Here is a 23,020-nt window from a genome sequence, read left to right as displayed (position 1 = left end):
ACAGGCATAGGCCGCACACTAGCTCTTCCTCTACCACCAGCAACTCATTGCCATCCCCTCACAGTGCAAATACAGACAAGGCAAGGGCAGTTTACTTTGTTTTTTTCCTGACAGCAATGCCCACTAAAAGCGTTCCTGGAACTAAAGTGTAAGTTACTGCTATAGACTGAAGATGCAGTGGTTCTGTGGCTCTGAAGCTACTGACATGCTGGATCTGAGCAGGAAGGACACGTGCATAGCCAAGAAATTAATCTGAGTGTGCCTTCCCAAGAGTAACAGTCAATTAGCGCTCAAAAAAACATCAACCCCAAATTTTCGTAGCCTCAAACTACTAGACTACACGCAAAGGTATGGTTCCTTTTCAATACATCCCCATGGTTCTGTTATACAAAATGGGAGGCGTAAGAGTCAGGGTGCAGAAGATCATTTAAATGTTGCCATTTTAGTTATCTTATTCTCACTTCAGTGTTAAAAATCTGCAGTCCTACCCAGCAATCTTATCCTGCTATGTAAATCTTTTTAAACAAAATGCCTTATTCAGAGCTTACTATTGTTACCCGATATCAAATCGGTGTAGCAATTTGCCATCAGCGTATCTTGATCTAATTACGTTCTGGAAAGAATCGAAATAGATCTAAAGAAAATTCAGATAATGGAACAGGCTAAACAAGAAAGGGAAAGGAGGAGCATAAACAAAAGATAAAAGAAGAACAGAGAATAAAGGATAAAGCTCTGAGATACAAAAAATAGGATTAAGTGATACTGAAATTGTGGGGGGTATGTGCAGAGGCATCCCATAAAGAAAGAGGAAGACCAGGGATTAAAAACGTTACTATCATCTAATGCATTCTATGAAATTAAATGTCATTCACTGAGATGTGAAAATGGTGTGCTTAGAAGTCAAATAACGTGTCTGATCTGAAATCTATGAGCAACCAATGTTCATTTGTACTATGTCAATGAATTTCAGATACAGTCAATGGAGACAAAACTTCACCCTCCTATGGATCTGCCTATGACTGACAGCTCTGCATAACATTTAGCAATATATTGGAATTTAACTGCTGGCATAATGCTCACAAATAGGCCAAAGATTCCAAGGATACTTCCAGTATAGGAAACATCTTGTTTAATTTGGATGATGCTCAGTGGAGTTCTTTGTTCTTTTTAGTACACATCAGTACTAAAAAAATCTGTGGGCTCAAAAATTGTGTTACAGTTCCTTTTCTTTCAAGATGAAGGGAACAAGAGTGTCTTCCCATTTTTTTTAATGTCTATTTTTATAAGGGTACACCAATTACAGAAGGCCTTACTTTTTCCATGTCCTATCCCATGATGCAACTTTCCTCAACATTCTCAGGATCCCAAGGATTAATAAAGAAACCTGTAAATATAGCAAAATGAATTATAAAGATTTTGCTACACTTCTCAGTAAAAATTCTTTCCTCAAAAAAAAAAAAAAAAAAAAGAGAAGAGGAATATCTTTCCTGTCTTTAAGTACACACTTAGAATCCTTTAGTGCTGGAATTAGAAGGGATGTGTGAATACGAGTAGTGTCAAAATACAAAGGATACTGAATGAAAAACCACACCTTTGTAAAGGGAAACAACTCATTGTAATTTGCACCTCTTTTGCAAGCATACCCCTTGACAAATAGCTCATTGCAAACAAATCCATCCAAGATAAAAATATATCAAATTCACTCTACAAATTGTAGCTAGAAAACCATATAGAGGCAATTCTCAAGTCATAAGGTATGGTTTAGTTCTCCCATGTGAATATCAAGCTCTTAGTAATGACATATAAAACCACCTTCAGAATATTTTTTTCTCAGTGGGAACACTTACATTGACCTATAGAGTACCCATGTGTCAGGCGCTTTACAGAAAAACATCAAGGCAGTTCTGATCCACTAACTTGATAACCCAGATGTTTCTCCCTGCTGATTTCACTTACCTAAGCTGCCACCACTGAAACCAGACTACTATACAGCAGTTTCAGAGGAAGGAACCCAGCCTTTCAGGCAGATAAAGGTTGTCTTCAGTTTGAAACAGAAGCCAACAATATTACTGGGCCTAATGAAAGACTTTTTTCACTACTTTTTACAGTCATTTTCTTTGTACTTCTGGCACCATCTCTGTTAGGAAGATTTATTGTCTGCTTTTTAAAATTTATCAGTTTGCAATGGCCACCAGATGAAGGGATCTCTTTAAATCACTCTGTATGGGGAGAGTGTGAACATGTGCATTACAGTTAGAGCCTTAATTTCTCCCATGCTGGAAAACCACTTACAAACATCAATAATGAGGGGAGAATTCGAGACAGTTATATTCAAGACATGCTGTTTACAAGATGCTCTGTATTCTGAAGTTATTGACTTGCAATTATTCAAATTGATTGTGTCTCTTAATTTCAGAAGTAAAAATGAGTTTTTTTGAGTATCTGAGAAATTGAGTACCAGATTTACTTGTTGATTGATAACACATCACAAAATAAAGGTTTCAGACAAGAATCATTTGAACACCAAACATTGCTATTATAGTCACCACTATCTTTTCTTAAAAAAAGGTCTATTTACTAAGTTACAAATACAAGCAACCGTTGCATCATCTTACAGTACTGGAATTGCCGTTGAATATCAGGGAAGGGTAATAGGATAGATAAAAGTTCTCTAAAAGAGAAAGCACCAGAACTAGCAGAAAGGTGGGGTTGGTCAGCCCTTCATTTGAATGTAAATGTAATTATGAGGCAGGCAGTTAGGCTGACGTCAGACAAGATCTTGGTAAACCATTACCACCAGCACCTGGTAACACAGTTGATAATAAAAGAGGATGAAGTAGAAGATTCCAAGCGGAGTGGCATTATTAGAGAAAACCAAACACAATTATTTTTAAGCAGCGAAAGAAAATACGGAAGAACAAGATGTTGTGACAACGTATTTACAATCTGTGATAATCATGTATGTGAGCTCTCTCTTGGATAAAGAAACCAGCATGTATCCAGGATCTGCAAGGGGTAACAACCACCTGCCAGTGCAAAACTTTGTGTCTGCTCCACCCTATTCAGATTACATGGGATATCATCATGTGCCAACTCTGGACACCCATGGACAGCCTGCGGGAACCTGGGGATCTCACTATGGCCCACAGAGGGAGGACTGGAACGCTTACGGCCCAGGACCTTCCAGCACAGTTGCTGCTGCACAGATCAACGGCTCGTCTCCTGGACAGGTCTCCTACAGTTCTGCTGATTACAGCTCCCTCCATCCTGCTGGATCTGGGGGGTTACCTCCTGTAGATACAAGTAATACACAGCAAATCTCTCCCAACAGCCAAAGGCACAGCTCTTACGAATGGATGAAGAAAACGGTGCAAGCTAACACTACTGGTAAGTGTATATTCAACTTTCAACCTGAGAAAGCATCTTCTGCTACCACTGATCTTATAAATAATTAACTTTAGTTGAAGCACATAGGTTGGTGGGTCATTTATGACATTTATTTAACAAATAAATGCTGTTTAATGCAGTTTTAACTAAATTTGCACTAGTTTCACTTTCGTCCCATAAAGGCTTTATGGGGTTACTATAGTGGAATGGCTGTTGTGTTTAGATATGGCTGCATCTCACTCAAGCCCAGGGATCTTTGTTCTAACATTCTGTAAAGCATTTTGGATGAAAAACGTTATACTCTTGAGAATGTTATGAAACAATGAATGCAGCAACATTTAACAGTTACAGGCAAAAATACTACATAATTATTTTGTGCCGCAAGGTAAATATCAATATCAAATCAGGTTGATCTTCTTAAATCTTTACAGACTTTAATAGTTTTAAAGAAAATTATGTGCTCTGATCCAACTGTAGTGATTATGCAATTTTCTGCTGTTGTTCCTGTGTCTTTTATTTTTCTAACTAGATTTATTAGGTGAGAAGAAATATTCCTAGAGAAGTAATCTGACTCAAATGATCAGCGTAGAATATTTTCTTTGCAGACCACATAGCTCATCAGTTAAGCTTTGTTTTCATTTAGTTTCAAATCGGTTTTACATATTTTTCTCACGTATCAGAATTTTGCAGCTTGCCACAATTACACAATTAAAATATCACTTTCTTGCAAGTGTCACTCGTTGATGCGCCTGTTTTTGTCACAAGCTGAATGCCAGATGAACCTTTCGGTGTATATTCCCAAGGTGTAAATTGGGTGTAGCAAGGTTTGCTAAAACTATTGTTAAGGTTAAAAGTAGTAAGTGTGTGTTAGAGAGCATCAAAGAAAATGCTCTAAAGAAAGAAGAGCAATTACAATTGGAGCAATCTTAGAAGACACAGAAAATCAGTACTGCTGCTTGAGACACAGTCCTCCTTCAAATGGTTATTACTCCAGAGCAAAATTAGTCTGGTAATTGTTCCTCAGTTATAAAGCAGATACACACTGTTTTCCCACTGTTACTAAATATAAAATGCCTAGTGAACATTAAGATATCACAATGCCATCCTTCCACTTGGAGCCTCTACAAAGGTCTTCAAAGCCAGGCAGATTTACAGTCTGTTTTTTTCCCCCTTACATATACTCATGTAAATCAGCAGTAACTTCATTAACATCACTGGAGATTTCCAGGTGTAGAAGTGATGCAAGACTTCAGTGTAGACCAAATTCAACTGAGACTACTGAATGTCAAATGAGGCAACCCTGTCTCTGTCATGTTGTCACTGAATTTTAAATGTGTTAGCCTTCTTAAAGAATAAAACAGACTTAAAAATCTAAATCCTAGTTTTACTCTTATTGCATAGACAAGGAAGGCCCTGAACAGTTTCTCACACTTGCTCAACTTCATAAAATATATATGCAATTCAGAAAAGCAGTTATGCACTTAAATTCATCTCCAGTCTGAAAAGCACTTACACAGAATTTACACACATGCCAAAATACTTTATGAACAATACTGGACAGGTGAAACAGGGCCTGTCAACAGAGACATGTCCTGAGGCTGTACATTCCTAGACCCAGTCTTTTGAAGTGTTAAAAACAGCTCAGGACTTCACAGAATTGGGCTCAAGACATCAACCCAGCTTCAAAAAAGGGTTTGGGAGAGTAAAGCACAAATGTGGTATTTTGCAAAACAAGAAAAGTACCAAATAGATTTGGCTTTTCATTAGTGTTTTTAAAATAACGTTAACCATAAAACCCAAAATTTTAATACCGACACATAAAAAGTTGTGAAAAATGAAAGGAAATTCAAACAAATAATGACAAGGCTCAAATTATGCTTGTAACAGCTACATATTAACTTATCAATGCTCTCCCTAGAAGAAAACATAAGAAAATTTACTCGATGCCATTATAACCACTCTGAAACAGACTTGCTCTGTTTTTCCTTATTGCCATAATATTATTCATGCTATCAAAGTAGCTACTGCCTCCTCCCCCTCCATATTATCACTGCTTAATACAGTCCATTGCTCTAAAATTTCAGAATTACAGCCCTAAACTTTACAAATATATTTATATACATAAATATGTGTATGCCCTTAACTTCACTAGTGGCATGTACTCACATCAATGTATGTGAGCAGCATGGAATAACAGAAATCAAAACACATCTAATTAAATGAGGGAGCCTACTGAAATACTGTCCTAAAAACAATGGGAATTATTTTGGGGAAGGGGATGTTAATGGGAATTTTTCCCCCTCTATTTAGACTCTATTAAATATACTACCTTCTGATTCAATATTTGTATTTAGCATTTTATACAAAAAATTAAATTGCAGGAAAAGTGAAATGAAAATTTAACTGACCAAGTCAATTCTCAGGATTAAACAACATCATGAAGACAGGAGTACTATGTCCTTCCAACAGATAAAATTTGATTTGAAATGATACATCCTCTTACTAAAAGACCGTAACTGTATATTCAGAACCACACCTTTTTTAATTTCAAATACACAGACATTGCAAACATATGAGGCAATAAGAAATTTTTAAAAACAAACATCGAAAGTAGGCTTGGTAAAGATATCTTCCCAGACAGGCTATCAAAATGAGAAAAAGAACATCTACAGAATTCCTTACAGTCTGATCCTGTTTTTACTAAAAATCAATGACAAAATGCCCTATCAGCTTCAGTTATGTAAGAGCAGAACTTCAGACCAATTCATTTCTAAAACCTGTGTAATTAACAGTGTAAAACGTATTTTATGACAGCGAGTGAGCCTTCAAAGCATGAAACTTACTGAAAAGAAGGTATCTAAACAAGGGCCTAGAAAACAGATTTTATATCTTTTAAAACTTTATATGAAACTTCATCTCGGAGTGACCCTTCTCAGAAAGAGAATGGACTTTGAGGGGACTAAACAAGAGGACAACATTATTTTTATATTTTGCAAGATCAGCCTCAGCTTTTTTTTAACTGTAGTCAACACATTTTATGTCTTTGTTTAAACAAGCAGTGATGTACAAGTAATTTAGATTACATCACAGCAGAAACCCAGCCAGAAAGCAAAATAGAAAAGCAGCAAAAAAAGGCCAGGCCTCTGCTCTAATGCTAATTTATTTTTCTTTGTAAACTAGTTGTGACATCTATTTTCCACTGGCCTACATTGTCTGAGGTTTTGAGGCCTATCTGTCATATTGAGGCAACAGACCCTTTTAACACTTCACTTTGCTTTGATATGCAGTCTTGTCTCTTCCTTCTCCCTCTTTTCTTCAGGAGTTATATTGCCGGAAAGGGTGATGATTTTCACAGCAAATAAAGAGGCCTTCTCCTAGCTTTATTGTCTTCAGAAGAAATGCTCTGCGAATTTTATGACCAAGGGGAATGGGGAAAACTACTCCTTTTCTCCACCCCCTCAAATCATGGTTATATTTGCTGATTATAGTGAAGCCGGAATAACCCTGTTGAATTTTAACTTGTTTTCAAAGATTACCTTCTAAGCCTTCAGTTTACAAGGAACCTGAATATCTATACTATTGTTAACATTATAACTATCACTTAGAGCAAATATTTCAAAGCCAACAATTTGTACCTTGAAAAAAAGTAAACTTAGTTTGATGATTGTTTTAGTCCTGCAAATTTAGGCAGGAAACCTTGTACACTAGAAGTCAAAGTGGCATAGGATTTTGGAAAACATACTTAATTATGTGTATATCAAAATGTCTTAAGCTATGTCTACCTCTAGTCTTCAGATAAAAATATCACAGTCTATCCTCAGTGTTGGTCCAAAATTAAAGAGAACTGGGGAAAAAAAAATATTCCTTCATCTATTTCTGTCCTTTTTTCCTCTGCTAAGATGAAAGAGTCTGACATTTGTTTAGAGCTTGTAAATTCCAAACCAATTGGCTTGTGTTTCTGAATGTGAAAGGGGTTCTTGATAAGATCTCCTTGTCGCTCCTTTGTGTGGCGTGTGCTTCATCTTAACACCTCAATGGATTTTAGGGAACCACTTTAAAGGAGTCTTTGTCCTACAGTTTGTCCCAGAAAACTCACATCAAAAAAAACCTGGGAAGATCAGAAGAAAAAGGAAAACTATCTAGTTGGCTGTTGAAAGTGCAAAGGGGAACAAATAAGTTGAAAAGCGATCTCTCTGTATTATTATTACATGAAGAATTGTTTAAAAAAGTCTATGAAATGAGAGATATCTTCTAAACATCAAGTAATGCTTCTCTTAGCAGTATTTATCCAATATATCTAAGAATATTTCTTTTATACATTAGAGAGGGGATGATACTGAAATCCTTTTACAAGTATTTTATTGCCTCGTCTTACAAATTGCCAAGTGCCTTCAGCTCGAAAGGGAAGCTCAGCACATAGAGTACCCCCAGTAATACCTCTACAGGCACTCAACATCTTGCAAGACTAGACCTTTTTGAAAAAATAAATTCAAATTATTATTGAACTTATAAGCATGTCCTATGGCCACACAAGAAAGCGAAAGCATTTCTAGTAGGACATTTCTTTGTGTTAGAGAGGTGATCTTTAAAAACTCAAACAAAGAATTAGGACACGTTACAACTAAACAAATTGTGACTGAACTTCAGTCTTGAAATCCTGTGTATTTATGCCCGCATATACACGGAAGTCACTTCAATGAGCACTGAAATGAAACCCCTTTGAGATCAAATATAGCCAGCACCAATTATGTACTGCTATGAATTATTTAAGATGCTTCAGGGTGTTTTTCACTTAAGAGCTTTACATTTAAATGTATGTTTACAGAGAGAGGGAGATAAAGAGGGAAAGACAGTTATGATAACAAATACTCACTTACTTATTCACCCTGCACCTCATATTCCTTCTCTGTAACACAGAAAACAATCTCATGCAAGTACTCTGTAGTTTAATTAACGGCTGTAAAATGTTTGAGATGTCTGAAAGAAAGATGCTATAGAAAATCAAATTCAACATATTAATAATATTTCTTTCTTGAACAGGTAAAACAAGAACAAAAGAAAAGTACCGAGTTGTTTACACAGATCATCAGAGACTAGAATTAGAGAAGGAATTTCACTGCAACAGATATATTACAATCAGGAGAAAGTCAGAACTTGCAGCAAACCTGGGACTATCTGAAAGACAGGTACACAGAGACTATCCATCATTCATACGCACCCATTCACCAGACACTGTTACTGCCAAGGGACATGAGCAGCATTCACGTTCTGTATCCAAAAGTAGTGCAAAGGCAACTATGATACAGTTTCTGAGTACATTTGACATAGAGAGAATACACTACACAAATACAAATTAATAAATAGGCCAATTTGACAGAAACCTCCAATTATGGGTAACATTAGGAATTCCTTCATACTAGAAAAAGTACTTATTCTTACGTGCATAACACCTTGCTAGACAGCTAGAATTTAAACAGTTCAGCTTCACATTATCTTAGCTATGTTCTCAATAGTTATGATATTCACCATTTTATTTCTTCTTGCAATCACACAAAATGGTGGCCAGAAAAAAATCCAAAGATTGGATATATTTCAGCTGTAAGCCAGGAAAATGAAAAGTCAGCATTCAAAGAGCAATCAAACGAGATATCTATGTATTTTTTGTTACAGATTTATTACCATTATTTCCACAGGCCACATTCTTCCTCAGTCAGTTAGATTGCGGCACATTTTAAGGAGTTTTTACAGCCTTTGATTTTCAAGTCAGGATTTCTTTTTGCTATTATATTCACAGGTACTTCACCTATAGTAGTAGTTCACACCCACTATATACAGGATGCTTTAGGCTATAAAATTTGGTGCCAAATTTTTATGCCTATTATACACATATATGTAGCCAAGACTATCCATTCAGGAAATTTTCAAGTGCATACTTAGATCCATTGCTTCTTTGGAAAGCAGCTCTGCATTCATTCATATCAAGTATATATTTAAGCTCTGTCCTGAATAAAGATAGTCTCCTGAGCAGGGGCCCAGGTATCTTAGCTGTGTTCATACAAAGACTAAAGGAATTCAGGATAAAGAATTTCCTAAAAATCACTGTGTAGGAGAGCACACTTACAAAGCACAGCTCTGCAGTCTGCAAATACAGTAACTGTTGAATCCAGCCCTCCTTATACAACAGAATTGCAATGGTTCTGCTGCAGCTGGAGGATAAGGGAAGATTTGGCAATACTGAATAAGGCATCTCATACCTTAGCAACCAGATTTATTGCCCCCAGGTAAATTTAAACAAGAGATCTTTCTTTTTAGAATTTTACCAACTTTTGTTCTTTCTGAATATACACATTCAGTTCTCTAAAATATTCTCCTCTTTCAGTGGCCTCCTCTGCTTCTGCATTCAGTCTGTGCAAGAACATAGAATAGAGAGGGACCAATTGAGGCTGGAAGCGTAAGGATGTATAGATAAGCCATGGTATTTTAGGATCAAGCACCAGATTTTTATAAACACATTGTAGTGCAGTGATGTTCAATCCCAGACCCAATTAGTACACAGATTACACTCCGCAGACTGTAAGTGGCCCCAGAAAGTAACTACGAAAACCAAGTCTATCATTGATGGACTAAAGTTTGTTATACAGTAGGATATAGCTGCATTGGAAAATTTTCAGAGAACTGCAATTATGAAAGATTCAAAACCTCCACCTTAATGTTATGCAAGCTGGCTGATTTAGAACACAGACACGCCTGGAGTAACCAGTGATACTGCATAAAATCAGCAGTTTCCTTTTACATAGCTGTTGCTCTTAAAGCCATCCAATTTTTGACTGGTAAATTTCCTTCAAGTATAATGTAGACAAAAAACATAATCTATCTGCATTTCTACAGGACTTGTGACAGACAAAGCTAAATGCTTCTTACTGTCATTACCAGTAAGGTAATAAAAAAATGATTAGAAAATTATAACGAGATTTTTAATACAAAGCAATGGTACGACTTTCTACATCATATTGTATTCAACACACCTTAAAGGATATAACAAAAACCGTAAAGAAGACAAAAAATTAATTATAAAGAAAACACAAATGGTGTTTTCTACTCATTCACACTTTCACATAAGGAAAGAAAATACACATACTTAAACTAAAAGTAGATTTCAAACAGATATGCACAATTAGTCTGGGAAATTCACTGTCATTAAGTAATGCTGATATATCTATTTATACACATGACATAGTACATATGTATCTGTAAAATAAATATATAGTCGAGTAACAAAAAAATTCAAAACTTTTAAAATACATAAGAATATATGTACACACAAAAATCACTCGCAACATAAATGAAGAAGAACCCTCACTACTTGCATTTGAATTAACCTGTAACATAGATGATAAAGAAATCTTCAAAACTATTCCATAATTGCATCTTCCTAAAGTATGACACACGCCACTGTCAAAGTTTAGATGATGAACTAGGTGGACTCTAAATGAGTAAGTTGACTTCTATGTTCCTAAATGTAACACAGCAAGTTTACTTTACAGCAGGTCTAAGAAAAGAAAGTAATTTTCTATTGATTATGATGCAGAAAATTAATATAGAGTAACTAAAAAATTTTTCACTGCACAAATCCAGTGTTTTGTTTTGTGTTTTTTGGTTGGGGGGGGGGGGTTTATGGGTTTTTGTGGGGTTTTTTGTTTGGGGGTTTTTGGTTTTTTATAACTTTTTAAAATATATCTATATTTTCATTGCTATTATTACTGTAAAAAGTTGACCACTACTTTGAATTAATCAGATACCATTTATAACACCGCAGGTGAAAATCTGGTTCCAGAACCGCCGAGCAAAAGAAAGAAAAATGATCAAGAAGAAAATATCTCAGTTTGATGGCAGCGGGGGCTCAGCTCAGAGTGACTCTGGTTCACTCAGTCCAAACGAAATATCTAGTTCTCTGTTCCCACCACCACATGGAATAAATGGATTACAGCCTAATGACATTCATCAAGTCATAGTTTCAGAATGAACAGAGGGGAAAAAAAAGGAAAAAAGAAAAAGCAAGAATGGATTTCCCCGCTGCCCCCTGCCCTTGAAAACTCAACTTTGCAAAGGATCATTCTCATTTAACTGTCTTCAGGATCTGGGACTATTACCAAAATATTTTAATTATTGCAGAAATCTCAGGGAACTTGCGCTGCTAAGATTCATCACTCAGAATCTTTGAGTAGGAGGTAATTTGCTTCAGACACTGACACAAAGAATGACACAACTGAAGATTCAAGTAAACGTAGTTCTAGTCTGATCATATATATACACAGAAAACTAAGTGAACTGATTATAAAATAGAGTACTATTGCATAAAATATAAGATGCTGGGTGTATTTGGTTTGTAACACTTTATATAATTAGAGTAAACCGTAGATGTTAATAAATATTCACACTTAAATGTACTGAAAAGAATGCTACTTTTTGAAAACAACAAAAACATTTAAAACACTTTTAAACACTCAGGAAACATAACAATGTTGCTATACCAACATATTGCATTTAATTAAATAAAACAAATCTTCTTTGCCCTATGTAATTGTATTCAAGCATGCCAATGTCCTAAGCAATAGTTACAGACATATAACATCATACCAAATTTGTTCAATTGTAAGAAATGCAACAATTTGTCATGCACATTAGCAAATGCCAAATAGTTTGGAAGATAGAAGTATTACTTCAATCTTCAATGAATGCACATATTATTGCTCAAAAATATGAGCACAAATGTAATGGAAACAGAACTGTTACTACCAGCAAACCACCAAAAAGCAAATAAAGAATTTGTTTAATGTCTCTAAACCCTTTAAGTGAAATAGTAGCAGTCCTGAGCCACTGATTTTATACATGACACTTATTTTGGGCTAAAGGCAAGAAATACCCCAATGTAGCTGACACTGTATTTCAAAGCTGTTATCAAGCAGCTTAGCATTCACAAAGTCACAGAAAGCATGTAACAAAAGAAGTGTTTGCTCCATGTGCACTCCTGAAAGAGCACAAATTAAGGATAAACATGCTCACAGTGTGGTTAGCTTTAATTATTGGTCCATGTTGGCAGGTGAGAAGGCAGCAATGGTATGTTGAAGACAACTGATGAGTCTGGAAGGAGTAGAAAGAAAACTCAAAGCACTAAAAAAAATCCCCAAACCCTTCAGTAGTACTATTCGTTGGAATTTCATAATATGAGCTTTTTGATAGCATACAAGTAAGCGCTCTATTGCAAAAATTTAATATTACTGAAAAGGTCACCAGGAGCAAAGGTAATAAAAAGGGAAACCAGAAGAAAACAAACAGAAAACACCATTATCTGGCATATGAAGAGTCATGCATCACTTATTTCAACAACATCAAACTCTTGGTCTCAGAAACAACAGATCAAATTCTGCTTTTCTTAGTGTCAACGAGCATTGATAATGCACTGAACAACATGGACAGAACTTGTCAAAGCACTCATTATCGTATTCAATAAATTAGATAAATTTGAAGATGTGCCTCACTTTCCCAATTATTTAAAAATAACTCTGTTAGAATAACTCCATGAAAGTAATTCTATTAGGAGGTACAAGAATAACACTCTTCAAAAATAAATACTAAACTATAATTGTAGACATAAGTGTCTCAAGCTAAACTAGGAAGAAAATCCATAACACAGGATAAGATCTTACTGTTTGTAAGCATTTTGTGGGTGGTTCTCCAATATATTTCTAATAATCACCTATTCATATGGTTAAAATAAATGGGCATATCTTAATGCAAACAAACTGTAAACAGAAAATCTTGTTTATATAAATACTTATAAAACTCAACCCTATGAGAAATTAAGACTACATCTGCATGGCTGTAACTCAGGATCTTCTAAAACTGCTCACTGATACTAGTATTATGTGATTGCATGGACGTTTTAGAAGACAGAGCAGCGTGTGACAGAACATGCACACAAAGAGATCTACTTCTGTTTATATTAATAGAAGTATACATGCTAGCAGACAGCGAGACGCATACACGCTGCTCTGCTTTTCATTCAAAGAAATCCATACATTAGGACTAACAGATTTAGGAGAGGAGGTTTTCCCAGTTCCACCAGCCAGCCCCTCTACCCTTGTCATATTTTTATACGTGAAGGATGTAGAAGATAAAATAATTTCCCAAGAAACTCATGAAGAAAGAAGCCGTAATACTTTAGACATACAAGAAAAAAGGGAAAAGGACCTTTACCTTGCTACCCAAATCTCAAATCATCAGGAGGCCTACCTCTATGGAAGAGCAGGTGATGGCTTTTGTGAAGGTTATCAGTGACACAGAAATGGAGAGCGAGAGAAAACTTTTTTCTAGTTTCCAGATTTTTTTGTCTGTGATCAGTTTTCAAATCAACATGGAAGAATGGCAAGTAAAGAGCTATAACATACAACACACCATTCATTATATTTGTATACTAGAAATGCATGGCTTAACTTAAAATTTCTCTTTCCTTCTAATTTATGTCAAAATTGAAATGAAAAACTTACATGATTATTTACCAGGTTCATATTCAACATATACAAAATTATCATCTTGCAGTTTCTAAACAAGCTCCAGCCTATCTTTTTGAATTGCCAGACAGTCAGGAAACACCACGCTGTTCTGACAAACTGGGCAGAAGAGCCACTGAAGGCACTGACTGTACTTCAGAACAACCACTGTTCATAAAGGAAACATTTTAAATGAGACTATTTTAGATGTCAAATAGGAGTTTGAATGGGATACAAAGCACCTCCTATGACATGTTTAAAATCAGTCTTGTCAATAAAAAGTGTTTTCCTTTTTCATGATCTTCAACCTGAATTTTTCCCATCAGGTCTATTTTAAATGTATTCAAAGCATATATTAATAAATATTTGGGGGAGACAGTCTCTTTCATGCACTAGATAATGATGCCTAAGCCTAAAAACTGTATCAGATTATCTTCTCTGGCTACAGCTAAGTCAAATAAGAAGTTATTCCCCCTATCTTGTACTGTGCATAACCACCTCCCATCTAGACCATAACGTCCCTTTAAATCTAAGTGTAGTGGCACAGCTGTTTCTCAAAATAATCTAAGGAAAAAAAACATTATTAAATTCTTTTAGACTACCAGGATCATTTTTAGTAAACTTGATTACAGAGCAATTAAATATGCAGTCATATTACCAGATCAGGAGGATGGTAAACCATAAAGAAGGGAAAATGGCAAGCAGCTGAAAGAAGAAAATTCTTAATCTGTCTCTGACAGGGTTTGGACATTGCATCTGACTGTAGGCTACACCATTTTTTTTTTGCCAGAAAACATCATCCCAAATCAAAATACAATTCAGAACTACATGCTGGCACACTTTAATGGCCCATTAAAGACTACATGACAGCCTGACAGGAGTCCATCCTATATTCATGTTCTGCCAAGATCAGCATGGGAACACAAGGATCAGGATATGCAGTTGGGTGGAGGCAACAGAGCCATTACAAAGTCCCTATATCGCTATTATTTTCTGGGCAGCTGTGTTTAACTCTTCTACATTGCTTATGTAAAGGAAAAGCTTCAGAAGATGTGACCCAGCCCTTGTATTTAATTTTTGTATTTATGTGGGTGAGAAGAAACACTAAAGGCTATAAATAACATTTTCCAATATTTATCTTTCCTCCTTTGAAGACTTCTCCAGGGACTTTAATTAAACTCTCCCTTAGCACCATTAGGCAATTAAAATAATAATAAATCAAACACTATCCTTCTCACCCAGTGGGTATCTTCCCCAAGCTCTCTCAGTTTCCTGTCTTTTTCACTTTATGTAAATAGAAAACCATCACACTTTAAATTCAGCTGTTTGATTGGTATTTTGAGTTTGCAAAGTAGTGAGCCACTTTAACACCATGCTGATATCAAAAGAAAATTCTGCATCACAGAACTGTCTAATTCCAGCAGCCAGCAAATCCCTTCTGACATTTATCTGAATCATCTTTATTCTTATGAGAATACTGTAGAGGTACCAAAGCTTTGGGAACAATTGCCTTTCTCAGTCCCACTATCTATAAATACTTAATCAAGAAGGAGCACTTTACCACAAACTGTTCGTGCTGAGACTCAATGTAGCAGCACAGTGATTTGGCTTCATTAACTAACTTCTAAATATTGATCCGTGGGAGAAAATAAAGAAAATTACAGATTTATCTGTAGTTACAGTAATGACAGATAGTTTAGACTAGAAATTGGAAAGGACCTTATTATAAGATATTTTAAAAAAATCATAATTCACAGAGAAGAGAGCATAACTTAAACCTCTAATTGGCCACTTGTAGTAGTAATACAGCTCAAATAAAAACCTGGATCGGAAACTTGACAACCTCTTGAAACTAAGATTACTTTTGAAAATTGATCTACCTCTACATTAGGCATTTCCAGTATAAGCACAGAGCTGCATACCCCTGCACAAAGCCAGAAACCTTCTAAACATTATAAAATAAAAATATCACAAAAGTAGTTTCATTAAACCTCTCACATCACTCTTGACTTGCCTTACTTCAACAAATGAACATATCCAAATTTGCCTAATGAGTTACACATTTCTATTTCTAAACAAAAGAATGTGAACTTGCAATGAGATGCTGGATGCACCTGGAAAGGGAAAAGAATTCTGCTAAATGCAACAACCAAACCCACAGAAATTACCATGGTCTTTTTCTCATAATAAATTCCACAACATTAAACAGGATCACCTATACATTGGTTACAGTTCCCAGTCAAAAGTTATGCTTTTATTTCCCAAAGAGGAAACTAGCAGGTAATGCTAGCATTTTGGGAGTTATTTCAAAAAAGCCTCAGGTACTTATCAAACAGTCTTAAAATGTGTGGTTAATATTATTTAAAAAAAAAATATTATTTGCATTGGAGGAATGATTTTTGTTATTCCATGGATGCGCTAAACACTAACGATCCTACTGAAATTACCTGCAGCATATGGTATCGTGCCGTTTGGGTAAAGGTTTCATAATCTGAGAATGAAAAACACTATCGCAGGTGAATGGCTCAACAGAGGGCTGAATGCTAGATGGCCAAGTTGTAATCATGGATCTGAAACCCATTATATGCTGCTGCTTCTCACATGCAATTGAGCCTAAAAATGTTTGAAATGCCTATGAACTCTTATCAACTTAATACTTTGATCCATTAACTGAAACTCCCTAGAGCCTGATATTCTTCCTATTGCCCCAGATATCAAATGTAGAGCAAATAAAATATGAAACATTAAAATTAGTGAAAACTTAGAACACTGCCTATGGATACCTCAAAAAGAGACAGGATATAGAACAGCAGGCCAGTAAAAATCTCAACATTTCACATGGTTGTTTTCTACAGGTTGCAGGATTCCTCTCTGAAATCCCTTATCAATACCAGTTTCCAGGCAGCCAGTGCAACTTTCTCTGAATGAGGCACAGTCCTGCCTCAAGACATTGGCAAGAACACGCATGATTTTAGCAGCATGCATTTGGCATGCTGCCACCTGATAGCTGTAGCTCTGACAGCCAAACACCTCAGCATCTAACGAGGCTGGCTACAGTAACCACAGCAGCAACAAACACATCTTCCCCATCTCACTGCATGGATGAACTAAGAGGCAACAAGAACATAGTGAGGATGAGAAGGACGAAAACAAATTCAGACACATACCTCACAAAAGTGTCTTGAATTTTTAGTGTTTGACACAATTGCAACCTGAGCGATGCAGCCATGCAGGCCTCCCAAATTTCATTATGCATCAGATGCTATTAAAGGGAACAGTCCAGATTCTTAAGGTTTCTCCCCACTAAACCCTTATCTGTTTTTCATGGAGTAACTTCAGTCAGATTCATTTCTCGACTTGGGAAATGAGCTTGTATTAGTGGGAAAATAATACTTCAGCAGTGTTTTGGAATTCCAAAATGGCTAACAACATTTTCATTGAGATCTGGGCAGAGCTTTCCAGTTACGGCAGAGCTAGTTCATCAACATGAGCATTACTTTATCAGTTCAGAAGCACAGGTCTCCCAATTGCATTAGTGAAAGTCATGGAATCATATCCCTCCTGCAACAGAGGGATGGCTGGAGCACAGCTAGACTGCCAGTTTTATATTTAATACACTTGCAGACCATTTTCAAGCTTTGTCTTCATGCAGTTCTGTGTGCATTCTGCTACAGAGTTACGGCCTACTGCCATGGCAAATTCTTCAAATGTGATGTGAGTTCTGTGCTCAGATAGGACTATTTACTGCATCCTCCTCTCCTGGAAGGAGAGAAAGTGCAAAAATCAATTTGGAAGGCAATATAAGTCACCAGCAGCCTAGCACATGCAGGGCAGCCAAGAAAACAGAAAGCTTAACTGAAACAGGTTTGAAAGCAGCACTGAAAGAAAGCGGTCGTTTGCCAAAACACTACAAAGCATAAACACAAATGTTCTGACATTACCGCAGCTTAACTTGCTCCTGTGTCAAGTTAATCCTGATTCCAACTGAGGTAAGTTCTCCAAAGCTGCTCATGTGTCATACAGGTGGAAACAGTTCTTATGAAAACTGCTCTTTTTACATCACACAATGATTTTACATCAATGGAAATAATTTGTACCAAGAGACACCTCATTACTAACCACCACATCCTACCAATTGATTTCTTCTACAAGTTTATTTCAATCTTTCCAGAACTTTTCACATTAGGAACTGAAGAAACAAGCTAACCAGGCTAACCCCCACCACCCCCCCCAAAAACCCAACATCCACCACCAACAAAAAACTCTGAAGAGCTTGTATTCTGAACTCTCTCCCTCTCAAAAAGAAACCAGTAATCTCAGCTTGTATAAACTGACTCAAGAAGGGGGTACCTTACAGGTGAGGTCCTAATACTGTTTATTCTGTTCACTCTTTTTGAAAAAGAGAATACTTCTGCTCTATCAAAACTGAGGCATTCGCATCTCCAGTGAGGCCCTGAAGTTCTGAATCCCCTCAACTTCTTGAGCTGATGCTGATCAAGAAACATATTGGTTTGTCCACCAGCCTTAAAATACATTCTCCAAACTCCAAGAGTATATTCCTATTATCCAACAACTTCTTCCTTTGTTGAAACACGTAAGTGTCTGAAATGAGTGAATTATGACAGCCAACATGACATCTCTTGTTGCATATTATTGCTTTTGAATAATGACTGTGTGGTGGAGATTTATATGGAGCAAAGAAAGAAAAAAATATATTGGAAGAAGACTCAGTATCTCTCAGGCCCACATTAGCATTCACTTTCCATGTTCTCTCAATAGTGCTTTTATTTAATACTGTGCTTTGTTTTAACTCCTATCTTTCCAGCACTCTTTTCATGTTTCATGCTCTATATAAGAACACTTTTTATTCCAAGAAAGGAAGTGATTTGGGTGGATAAACATTGCTAGAGACCATCATCTCTCCACAGATCATTCAGTTTTCATGACATAATCATTTCATCTAATAAACAGCATCCTAAAAAAATATTGAAAATGACACATCTAAATACTTCTTCCTGTGAAACCATAAAGTTTGATAAATCATACCGAAAAAATTCCCTATAGTATTTACATCTGAAACTCAATACTAAGCAGGCATTTCTCAAATACAGATATTGGCTACAAAAGGTGTTTTGCTAAAATGGTCTATTTTTACCCAGATAGTCATCATTCCTGCTAGGAGAGAACCCACCAAAAAAAAAAAAAAAAAGTCTACTGAAACTTCAGCTGAACTTTGACTTCAACCTATTAATTAAAAAGCATAAGACGTTAAATATGAAGCTAGTACAGCAAAGAATCTTTTCCAATTAAAGAGACTTCCTTTCTTGGTTTGCTAATACCTCACACTCATTATAAAGAGGTCATGCAGTATATTATGCTAAAACTCTACACTTCCTCATTTTACACTTCAATTCAGCAAATTATTTTACCCCATTTGAGCACCTAACAGAATTCATGCCTTAATTCTACCAAATGCGCACTTCCGTCACAATGTCCATTTAAATGTCTGTAACATTAGCTTATTTAATAAATTAGAACACAAGTTGCATTAAAATGTAGGCTTTTCAATTAAATATGCATGATACTGCTGCTGGATCTCTCACTGTTCGCCACACCCTTCCCTACCACCTTCATCTCATCATTGTCATATCTAATGTTAAAGTTGTAAATCCTTGCAGACAAGTACATGGTTTCTTTATTTCACTTTATAGTACACATACTGCTTGTCTCTCATTTTGTTTCATCCTTCTAAAATTTTCAACAGGTTTTTATTTGAACAAAACTGAACATGTGCAAGGAACAGGAAGCAGGCTTGGCTTTATAGCATCCAAGGGGGACCCTAAGCGCTCTAAAAAAATCTAGCACAAATCTTCTTAAAGGGCTTGATCCACATCCCGAGCCAGTGCAGAAGCGCTTATCCCAGTGAAAGCTGGATCATGCCAGTTGGGCACAGTGTCGTGACCATGTGAAATCCCACACTACAACCCTCACAAATTGCCTCTTTTGCTCTCATTTATTCACATAAGCAGGCTGTGGACTGTTCCTTAGCCACCTGTAACTGTCTGTTCTCATGGTTTACCTTTCTCCCTTATGTAGCTAAGTGTTACGCAGAGCAATATGCATAAATTGTCAGACAAGGCTGAAACAGGGTTAACTCCCTCACCCTCCCTAGCTCTGTGCAGCATGGAGCCAGTTTTGCCAAAAGACAGCGAGACATCTCAGTGGCAAACTTTGCCACTCTTTTATTCCAAATAATTTATAATTATGTTGAACAGCATTTACGGCTGTTGGACTTCATTAGTAATCCTTCCCTGTTGTGAGGGCTGTCTTTATCACCATCTTTTGTCTTCTGTCATTTAACTGGTCATTAAGCTATCCTTCATCTCAAAACAGCTTAGTTTCAGCAGTTGAGACATTTTTATGGAAAACTACTCTGAAATACAAATACTTTATATCAATGGAATCGCCACCAGTGTCAGTTTTATAAAAACACACACACAAAACCACCTTTAGCAGACAGGGACAGGATCTCTCAATTCATAAGGTTACAGAGATGCTGTTACAAGTGGTCAAGAAATCTTCGCTATTGCTTTCAATGCCAAGAAATCCTTGCTACTGACGTACTCACAATTCCATTAATAGGAGTATTGCAAAGCCACGGTCCAGATGAAATAATGATGATAATCAAGAAGTACAGACATCGACAGTTAAACACAGAAGAAGATACCAAATATCTTTACAAACATGCCTTAATCTAATTATTTAAGACAACACATTTCATATCTATCTTGGCAAGAGTTAGAAACCCTACCTGTGGCGCTCTATTCAAATTATTCCTTTGAGTAGGGAAGCACCTGTAAAAACTCTTCACTTGTCAGCTTAAAATATTCTAAGAAATAGAAACATTACTGCAAGGTTTATAAAAATCAGTGGTCATACAAAGCTTTAAGAAAACAAGAAGTGTTGTAGCACTCTGAAGAAGATAAAGCAATTAAGTTTTCACTATTTTATTCAGCATTCTGCAGGGACAGTGCTGGAAAACGCTTCCATAATAAACTAAGAACATGTTCCACGGATTGCTCTGAAATAGTCCCAGAGCTGTCTGACTTCTGCTCAGCAACAGCACATAGCCTTAAAACCAAGACCTTGCGTTTAGCTCTTTTTCATAGGAAACGCTGGCCAAAAGGACAGCAGGTTACATCCCCTGCAGTTATATTTTAAAGATAATTACTTTTCTCATGGACAGGTTCACCAGAGCTGCCAATAACTATGATAATCTCAACTCAATATTAAAGCCTGTAATGTCAATGCACTGCATCAGACTTACCATTTCTTAAAGTGTTCTCAGGTCTGATAACTTTTATCGTTTTGACTTGCACATCAGTTAAAGCAGACATCCTGAATTTAACTGAGAGTAAAATAAAGGCCAGTACCTTATTAGTAGCCCCATATATAACTTTCAGTGGTTTCAAAAGACTTTCTTTCCATGGGTTATAAATGGCAATCATGTATATACAAATGAAGATGAGTGGAAAAAATATTAGATCCTCAATTATAGAACTATTTTCACTTTTTTGACATGTTTCTAAATAGGACATCTTTTTAATATTTGGTCAATGTCAGTGAGATATATTCTGTCCCAGACTTACTTTCTCTGCAATTTATCAACAATATTCATCACTAAACAAGAAAAAATTATTTTGACAAAAATGGGAGAACATATATTTTAATTTCATTTTATAACAACATCTTGTTCCTTAGTTATGATTTTTTTCTCAACTCATTGAAGTGAATTACCTGCAACTCCACATAAGATGGATAACGTGCTGAAGTAAGAGTACGTGGCACTGATAAAACTGTAGCTCATACAATTTTGCTTTCGGAAGCAGCAAAAATGTTCACAATCAAGTCACCTGCATTTTGCTGCAGTCTAGAAAGTCCTGAAAAACACCAAAGATGATTTATGAGGGAAGTCTTTTCCTAAGAATAGCAGACAGGGATGGAGACCCATTCTTTTAGGAGGAGGTGAGCTCCCTTCCTTACAGTAACTGTGGCTCAGGAATTCAGATTTGGCCACACCCCAGACCAAACACATCACTTTATAGCAGCTACACTAATAATAAAACAAAAAACCCCAAACAAACGAAAAAAACACCCAAAAACCCTCTCAGAATTTTATTTCTGATTCTTGTACTGCCATTAAGAACACCAATACTTTTTTGGCTCACCTTTCATTGGCAGTAGGTGACTAGTGCTTAAACTTACCTCAATAATTATTACACTTAGCGTGGGGGGCATTCCTCTGCTCTAAACTATTCTATTTTTCTTCCCCAATTTTGGGACTCCTACATGGATTTTCCTCCCTCTCACCACCCCATTACCCTGCACAGGACTCAACTCTATTTCCAAACCCACAAACCGCAGACAATCATCTAATTCCTCAGGAAAATTCAACCACCACTGGCCTCGTCGTTAAAATCATCGCTTCTTCCTTCACCTCGGCCTCCGCGCAGCTCCCTGCCCACAACCCCACCACCCCAGTGAGTAGCCCGAGTAAAACCGAGGCAAGCAGGCGGCTCAAAACGAGAACTGACAAGGGGAAGGTAGTTACCTGGCTGTTTTTATTAAAAACGCCACAGAAATACACCTGGAAAAGGGGTAAAACCGAGAGGCGTACCACCTGCCACGCCGACAGGCGGGCGGGAAGCCCCCTCCTTCCCTCAGCAGCCCCCTCGCGCCGGCTCGTGACCCCCGCCCCGGGAGCGGTGCGGCGGGAAGGGACGCGCGCACCTGAGGCGCGGCGGTAGCGGCCTCGGCCTCCTGTCAATGCGGCCGGCCGCAACTCCTCCCCCGTCCGCCCCCGCGGGCACCGCCTCCCGAGAGACCGCGGCAGCTGCAGGGGACACCCACGTCCCCTCAGCAGGCGCTCCCGCCGCCGGCGGGCGTGAAAGCAGCCCGGTGCTCCCCCTCCGCCCCGCGGGGCGAGGCTGAGGAACTGCCCCCGCCCCCGCGGCGGCGCGCGCGCCCCCCTCAACGCTCCCACAGAGCATACGCGCGCGCACGCGAGCGCGCACACGCCGCCT

At 37.2% G+C, this 23,020-nt stretch overlaps 1 protein-coding gene and 1 long non-coding RNA gene across 3 annotated transcripts in view; one reads left to right on the top strand and one right to left on the bottom strand.

The window, feature by feature from the left end:
* The window catches only part of LOC127019656 (uncharacterized), a 39,648-nt gene extending 17,796 nt beyond the window's left edge, over positions 1 to 21,852 (bottom strand). For both annotated transcript variants that reach the window (XR_007766958.1, XR_007766957.1), the window contains exon 1: positions 21,735 to 21,852. This is a non-coding gene — a long non-coding RNA (uncharacterized LOC127019656). The remainder of the gene's footprint in view (positions 1 to 21,734) is intronic.
* Positions 2,958 to 11,410, top strand: LOC127019655 (homeobox protein CDX-4-like). Its single transcript, XM_050901815.1, has 3 exons — positions 2,958 to 3,387; positions 8,428 to 8,573; positions 11,204 to 11,410. The coding sequence occupies exons 1-3, from the start codon at positions 2,958 to 2,960 to the stop codon at positions 11,408 to 11,410; spliced, it is 783 nt and encodes a 260-aa protein (XP_050757772.1).
* Positions 21,853 to 23,020: the final 1,168 nt, after the last annotated feature.

Source organism: Gymnogyps californianus, chromosome 9, assembly GCF_018139145.2.
Source record: "Gymnogyps californianus isolate 813 chromosome 9, ASM1813914v2, whole genome shotgun sequence".
NCBI classification, from domain to species: Eukaryota; Metazoa; Chordata; class Aves; order Accipitriformes; family Cathartidae; genus Gymnogyps; species Gymnogyps californianus.
Note: the sequence above shows the minus strand (reverse complement) of the source record. Positions and strands in the feature narration are given on the sequence as shown.